This window comes from Conger conger, chromosome 11 (assembly GCF_963514075.1).
Source record: "Conger conger chromosome 11, fConCon1.1, whole genome shotgun sequence".
Taxonomy (NCBI): Eukaryota; Metazoa; Chordata; class Actinopteri; order Anguilliformes; family Congridae; genus Conger; species Conger conger.
In genome coordinates, this window is record NC_083770.1 from 38626570 (window position 1) to 38634907 (window position 8338).

Sequence of the window (8338 nt, forward strand, 5' to 3'; positions counted from 1 at the left end):
GATCAAAGTGTAAAAAAAAAAAAAAAAAAAGTCATTCATGTATGTTTTTTCTTTTTTTCATTTTATTTATTTCAATTAATTGTGAGACAAAAAAAGATTGTAAGTTCTAGATGTCGATAGAACTCTAGATGTTTTTTTTGTCCACCTTTGTTGTCGAAAACAAAAGTGCTTTTTTTGTATTTTTAAGTTTTAGAACTAATAAAGTTTGTTTTCTTCCCTTTTGTTAATTTTCTGTTTTGCATGCTTCCTTCATCACTCCTGTCTTCTCTCACTTTTCTGGAGTTTGTCTGCACTAATTTAGGGGAGATTCACATGGAGATAAGCGTGTTCCCTTTATTCTGCTTCTGAAAGACTAGAGCAGGGCTGCCCAACCCTCGAGATCTGCTGTCCTGTAGGTTTTCACTCCAACCCTAACAAAGCTCACCTCATTCAACAGCTAGAACAGGGCTGCCCTACCCTGTTCCTGGAGATCTGCTGTCCTGTAGGTTTTCACTGCCTACCAAACCCTAACAAAGCACACCTCATTCAACAGCTAGAGACCTTGTTCAACAGCTAGAGACCTTGTTCAACAGCTAGAGACCTTGTTGAACTGTTACTTAGTAGAGTCAGGTTCGGAGTGAAAACCAGAATATGTTTTTTCCCAAATCCACATTTAATGAGAACGATAGCTACATTTACCGCACACCTTTTCCACCATTTTACTCACTAATTTCTGAATTTGGGAATGCTCAATATGTCTGTCTGTCTGTCTGTCTTGTTTGAGACCATTTCTGACCATTTCTGACCATTTCTGACACTGAATCAGCTTGGGCTGCAGTCTGATTGGATGCTGGCATTCCCATGTAGAAAAATAGTATGCTGAAGTATACCTACTGTATACTACTTTCTATTTAAGAATACTTGAAAGTATTCTTTCTCATACTGCATGTGCATGGAGCTGGCTTCCCTGGACCCACTAACGGCTGAAAACGTTTACAAGGCCCAGTAAATTCACTGTGTCTGTGAGTCAGATCTGGAAAGGGTGATTTACTGGGAAGGGATGTGTGTCTTTGCATGTGTGTGTGTGTGTGTGTGTGTGTGTGTGCGCGCATGTGCGCATGTGTGCACGTGTGTGTCCGTGTGTGTATGTGTGCATGTGTAAAATTATGTGCCTGTTTGCCAGAGTGCAGGTATGATTTTTTTTGCTTGTGAGTGAGAGTATGTGTGTGTATAAGTGTTTAGGTATGTGGGAATGTGTCCGAGTTTGCATATATTTGTGCTATTCGTATGTGTGTCTGTGTATGTGTATGCATGTGTGTCTGTGAGTGTGTGTGTGTCTGTGCATGTGTGTGTGTGTGCATGTGAGTGTGTGCGAGTGTCCCTATATCATTCTCCAGGTCCAAATAAAAACTCTCTCTCTCTCCCCTCCCTCTCTCCCTCCCTCTCTCTCTCTCCACCACTTCCAGGGAGGAGGCTGATGGGAAGCTGGCTCTGAGTAAGATTAACGGGCAGCCCAAGGGCCAATTACGGGCTGACTGCCACCTAGGCTCCACCCACAGTGTCCATGGCACGCCCCTCAGCCCCAGCCGTCACAGTAACGTCAGAAAGGTGTCCGGAGTGGGCGGGACCACCTACGAGATCTCTGTGTGACAGCGGACTGCCCCGCCCATCCCAGGCAGCACTGCCATGGCAACCACCATCACCACGACAACATTAAAGAGAAAGGGTTGTTTTGTTTATTATTCTCTTCTTTTTTAAATATTGACCAATCGGGGAGCCCGAAGCCTTACTTGACAGGGGTTACCTTCTAATAGGCCGGCCTCTGTTATTTATATCGTAGTGGCCTGCCCCTTGTGTGGCTATGTTGGGGAATTTGGCTTCAGTGTGTCTGTGTAGTGGGGGGGAAAAAAGACATGAAGACTGGTTCATTTTTTCCGATTTCCTGTCTGTTGGCTCCTCCGGACAGCCCCGTTTGTCGACAGCATGACTACACAGAGACGTCAGTGTTGTCCCTTAGTTTTCATTCTTGTACCTGTGGCACAAAAAGCCTTTTTATTATTTTATTTTTTGTTCCGAAGCAAAATGGACATGGTGTCAAATGTACTCAGGCTCTGAACAGCATGTAAACCCTCCGCACAAACACACAGGTTCATTGTTTTTCTGTACGCTTCGAGAAGGTTAGAGAACTGTTACCATCTGCTGTTGCCAGCGACTGCTTCATGCCATATCTAAATTCACCGGATGACCCTTTGTTGAAGCTTGCGTTGTTGAAGGGGTGATTTCTGTAGCACAGGGTTTCCTGCACCCCTGTGTGACACCCCCAAAAGTGTGGCTCTTGGGAAGATGCCTGTTCTTGCCATTTTTGTTTGATGATTGTGATTATTTTGTCATTATTTCGGCCCGGTTTTATTTGCTGGCCAGTCCAGGCCGGATGCAGTCATCAAAGCTGATGAGTGAGCAGCCATCCTGAAGTTAACAGTGTGCTATCGCTGATGTTTTTCAAATCCGCTAACCACAAAGCAAGAGAGAAGCTGACGATATGGCAAAGGCTTTTTTTATGGCAGTCCCCGCTTGTACTGTACCTAGAACTGTGCTCTCACTATGATTTGGGCAGTCTCCACTCTTCAGTGTCTTGTGTCAGATTGATTTGTCAAAACTGGGAGCCAATAGGAACAATGGCAGTATTGGTCAATACATTCCAGTTGGGAAGGCAATTGGGTGTTCGCTCCAGCTGTTCGGTAGTTTTCCCGTCACGTGACTGTGCGCCGCGTTTCATTGGTCCAGGTAAGTCACTGTCGCGCTTGTGTGCTGCATTCTCCAATCAGGTTCAAGCTGTGGGACGGGCTCATTGTAGCTCTACCACTATTGGTGCTCCTGATGCAGACTGGATGACGGGATGGAGCCTGCCACTCCTTCCCTGTCTATTCCACTGCAGTGGTTGGTGCAGCACAGCAAGAACTGTTTTCTTCAAATGTTTGTGTTTGGGAAAAAAAAAACACCATTGGTACTCAACCACACATAGTGAATAAGCTCAGACTCTTTACTTTAATGACCCTTTATTTGAATATGTATTTTTTTTAATCAACACGGCCATAGGCTTATACAACTGTGGTTTTAAAATGCCTTGTTTAGACTGGATAAAAACAACAACAGTATTGTCCTTGGCTGTGTTACACATGGAAACTCTAAAGTCAGCTATGATTTGATTTTTTGTTTGTTTTTTTACTGGTTTAGTTTCTTTTTATACCCAACGTTTCAATCCTTTGATACATCTTCCTTTTTATACAGATATTCTGGCCGTGAGTGGATGTTTTTGTTACAATTGGAATTTTTTTTTGTCTGTTGGTTATTTATAATTTAAGCAAATAAATTAACAAATTATCCTGTACTGAACTTGGGGGCAGGGACTTGGGGGGGAGGGGGAGAATTCTAGTTTGTTGTTTCGATATTTTTGCAGTGTGAAAAAAGTTCTGGATGAAAGTGTGCGAAACGGTTAAATGCCATAGGATTGAGTGATCTTGTCAGCACTGAAACGGAATGTGTTTCAGCTGAAATAACTGCACAGTCATCCTGTCCATGCCTTTCGGTATGTGGTGGAAGTCCTCTATCGTGTAATACTGAACGGTTCTTTGTTGAAAACGCAACATGGTTTTCAGCAGCTGTCTGGTACAGCACATATTATGAAATGCCAGATGAAGATGAAGTCGAAGAAAAGATAAGGGTCTGTTTTCTTTTTTGTTTGTTTTTGAACTTTGAAGAAGATATAGTTTGATATTAAGGTACATCTATTTTTTTTTCTTCATTAAAAAAAAATCACTGATTAAATGTAGCTTGAAATTTTTATGACTGGTGTTGTGTTTTTTTTGCTTTCCTAGGGCTTGGGTGGGTTTTGTCAATGTCATATGGTAATGCTCTCTGACTGCACTTGAGTAGCACACCAATTACATTACATGGCAGTTATTCAGCTGGGAATTACATCACATGACAGTTATATAGCTCAATTAGGACTAACCTCTAGGCTAACACTGGTGTGTTTCTCAAAAAGGTTGCACATTTCAGTCATTTAGTCTTTTTACCTCCTAAATTGGGAGCTTGGCCTGTAGTGTAGCGGTTAAGGTAAAGGACTGGGACACGCAAGGTCGGTGGTTCTAATCCCAGTGTAGCCACAATAAGATCCGCACAGCCGTTGGGTCCTTGAGCAAGGCCCTTAACTCTGCATCGCTCCAGGGGAGGAATGTCTCCTGCTTAGTCTAATCAACTGTACGTTGCTCTGGATAAGAGCGTCTGCCAAATGCCAATAATGAGTTGTTTTTACCTCCTAAGTTGGAGTACCCAACCATATTTGTAGCCCCATCCCCAAAAACCATAGTAAAATACATGCTGTTTTCTGAAGGAAGTAAAAACAAAAGGTTAGGAGGTGGGAGTTCTGTAATCCTTACATAAACTTTACATAGTCATTTTAATAGCAAATATTTAAATGTGTTTCTTCGGCCCTTTCTGAAGTAAAATTGTACTACAATTTCAAACAAACACCTCTACAGTGGGTCATACCATTTCTTAACCATTGAGACTCCCTGATTACATTATCATATTAATTCTTCAGACAGAACGTACCACAGGTATCTCAGCCACCCGAAAAAAGAGCTTTCCGGAATGGAATTGCAATAACAACCCCCCCCCCCCGCCAAAGTGTATTTTGAACCCTGCTTATCACTGCAGCATCAGTTCTGTTAACAACCACACATGTAGCAGGTGTATCTGACATGCATGAAGCCAGCTGTCTCTTCTTCTCTTCTTTTGGAAACAAAACCTATATAGTCTTATAGTCTAAAACTATAGTCTTATGTCCAAAAAGTCATTTAAAAAAAACTTTTTTTTCAGGTAGATATGAAACCTGAAATTAACAATCACCGTGAAATAAGTGAAAAAATTTAATTCATGATGATAATGGCTTTATTGGAAAACAGCAAAATACCATATGACTATAGTCTTATGCCCAAAATACAATTAAAAAAACAATAATACATTTAAAAAATGTCATGTTTTTTCTGGTTGGGAGTAAACCTTCAATTTTTGTCATTTTTGTTGATGTTGATGATGAAAATGGCCATGAAAATGGCTTCATTGAAAAAAGCACAATACCTCAGATTATAGTCTCATGTCAAACAATGCAAAATATTTATGCATTTTCTTTTTCAGATAGTAAACCATCCATCCATTATCTTAACCCGCTTATCCTGAACAGGGGGCTGGAGCCTATCCCAGAATACATTGGGCGAAAGGCAGGAATACACCCTGGACAGGTCGCCAGTCCATCGCAGCTGCATACACACCATTCACTCACACACTCAGGCAATTTAGACTCTCCAATCAGCCTAAACTGCATGTCTTTGGAAGGAAACCAGAGTGCCCAGAGGAAACCCACACGAACACGGGGAGAACATGCAAACTCCACACAGAGAGGCCCCGGCCGACCGAGATTCGAACCCAGGATTTCCTTGCGATGAGGCGGCAGTGCCACCCGCTGCACCAGCCATGCCACCCCAGATAGTAAATCAAATGAAAAACCAAAACCAAACAAAATACATAAGAAAAATTTTACTTTTTTAAAATGTTTACATTTTTGGCCATTTTAATCCAAAGCGACTTTCAAGTGCGTAAGTTCTTCAACAAGTTAAAAGCATCTTTTCAGGTAGATAGTGAACCTTAAATGAACAACCACAGTTAAATAAATGAATAGAAAACAGTCTTAAATTTATAATGAAAATGGCTTTATTGGGAAACAGCAAAATACCACAGACTATAGTCTGATGTCAAAAAGAATGCAACAAAAAATGTCTCTTTTTAAATTCAGATAGAAAACCTTCTTGAATGAACATCCGCAGTGAAATTATTGAACAGAAATTTGTTTTAAATTCATGATGAAAATGTGTATTGGAAAGTTGGAAAATACCTAAGAGAAAAGATTTATGTTGAAAAAGAAAGAAGAAATGCAAAAAATATTTGATGTACATTTTTGATTCAGAAAGATGAAAACCCATATATGAACAACCACATTGAAAAAAATAAATAGAAATTACTCTTAAATTTGCTGAAATGTCTATGAATTATAATACAATTCTTAAGATGATAGTCTTTAGCCGAAAAAGTGAAAAATAAAAGTTCCAAAAAATTGTTTCATGCATTTTTTTTTTAGAAGGGAAACAAATAACCACAGTTGAATAAATTAATAGAAATTAGTCTTGAATGGATGATGACAATGTCAATCTTGAAAAAAAGGAAAATACCTCGGACTATAGCCATAAATGTGGAAAAAATGCAAACATTGAAAAAAAATGTTTAAGGGAGATAGTGAACCTTAAATGAACAACCACAGTGAAATAAATTAATGGAAATAGTTTTAAATTTATAATGAAAATAGCTTTTTTGAAAAACAAAACAAAATAGCAAAGATATATGTCCAAATAGAAATAGAAATAGAAATTAATCTTCAATTTGATGAAAATGTCTATTGGACAACATCAATATACCTAAAACTATAAAACTATAGTTGTCAGCCCATAAAAGGAATAAAAATGCAACAAAAAAAATGTCTTTTCTTTTTCAGATAGGAAAACTTAAATTAACAACCACAATAAAATAAATTAATAGAAATTAGTCTTAAATGTATAATGAAAATGGCTTTATTAAAAAAAGCAAAATACCTCAGACAATAGTCTGATGCCCAAAATGAAAAATAAAAGTGCAAAAGAATTGTTTATTGCATTTTTTTAGATGGGAAATAAATAACTACAGTTGAATAAATTAAAAGAAATTAGTCTTAAATGTATAGTGAAAATGCAAAAATGCAAACATTTAAAATGAAAATGGCTTCATTAAAAAAAGCAAAATATCTCAGACTATAGTCTTGTGCCAAAAATGAAAAATAAAAGTGCAAAGAAATAGTTTAATGCATTTCTTTAGATGGGAAATGTCGAGTGGCCCGATCTGAAGCCAGACTGATGGGGGTCTAGCAGGTTGTTGTTAGAAAAGAAAGAAGAAAGTTGAGTAGAAGCGGCTCGTTCTATAGTTTTAGAAAGGAAAGGAAGAAGAGATACCGGGCGGTAGTTCTGGATGATGGAGGGATCCAGAGTAGGCTTTTTTTAGCAGCGGAGTGATGTGGGCCCTCTTGGAGGATGCCGGAAAACAGCCGGAAGACAGGGAGGAGTTGACAAGGGAGGTGACAAATGGGAAATAAATAACCACAGTTGAATAAATTAATAGAAATGAGTCTTAAATGTATAATGAAAATGGTTTCATTAAAAAAAGCAAAATTCCTCAGACTATCGTCTTGTGCCACAAATGTGGAAAAAATGCTAACACTTAAAACCTTTTTTAAGGGAGATAGTGAACCTTAAATGAAAAACCACAGAGAAATAAATGAATAGAAATTAGTCTTGAATGTATGATGAAAATGTCAATCTTGAAAAAAAGGAAAATACCTCAGACTATAGTTGTATGCCCAAAATGAAAAATGAAAGTGCAAAAAAAAATGTTCATGCTTTTTTTTAGATGGGAAATAAAAAACCAGAGTTGAATAAATTAATAGAAATAATGGATTCATTAAAAAAAGCATAATTTTTTTTAATGTATTTGCTTTTTCAGATCGGAAACCTTAAACAATGGAGTCTTAAATGTGAATGGCCTCATTGAAAAAAAACCTTTTATCCAAAAAGTGAATAAAATGCACACGTTTTAAAAAGGCTATAGTCTTTTTCCCAAAAAGAGAATTAAAAATGGAAAAAATTTCCATGATCAGAAACCTTAAATTAAAAACTAAATTAATTAATAAAAATGTGTCTCAAATGTATGAAGAAATTCAAAAAAGTGAAGAAATGCAACAAAAATTTAATGTCATTTTTTTTCAGGCACTGAACCTTCAATGAACAACCACAGTGTTCGACAAAATGGCAAAATACCTAAGACAATAGTCTTAAGTCCAAAAAGTGAATAAAATGCATTTTAAAACAGTAATTTATTTTCATGTTGATAGGAAACCTTAAATTAACAACCCCAGTGAAATAAATGAAAATAAATTCTGCTTAAATTTGATTAAATGTTCTTTCGGAAAACACCAAAATACCCAAGACTGTCATCTTATTATCAAAAAATGTAAGAAAAAATTCAGATAGAAAACCTTCAATGAACATACACAGCGAAATGAATTAATATAAATGTTTCAAATTTATGACAAAATTTGCTTTATTGGAGGACAGAAAAATACCTGTATATATAGTGACATCTAAAAAGAGAAAATATGTTTTAAATGTTTTTTTCAGGTAGATAAGAAATCTAAAATGAACAAGCACCATGAAAAAAT

The 8338-nt window shown here is 37.5% G+C and overlaps 1 protein-coding gene across 2 annotated transcripts in view; it reads left to right on the top strand.

The window, feature by feature from the left end:
• Positions 1-3373, top strand: part of zdhhc8b (zinc finger DHHC-type palmitoyltransferase 8b) — a 101372-nt gene extending 97999 nt beyond the window's left edge. For both annotated transcript variants that reach the window (XM_061260326.1, XM_061260327.1), the window contains exon 11: positions 1446-3373. In XM_061260326.1, coding sequence (XP_061116310.1) covers positions 1446-1629 — 184 coding nt within the window. In that variant the 3' untranslated portion in view covers positions 1630-3373. The remainder of the gene's footprint in view (positions 1-1445) is intronic.
• Positions 3374-8338: the final 4965 nt, after the last annotated feature.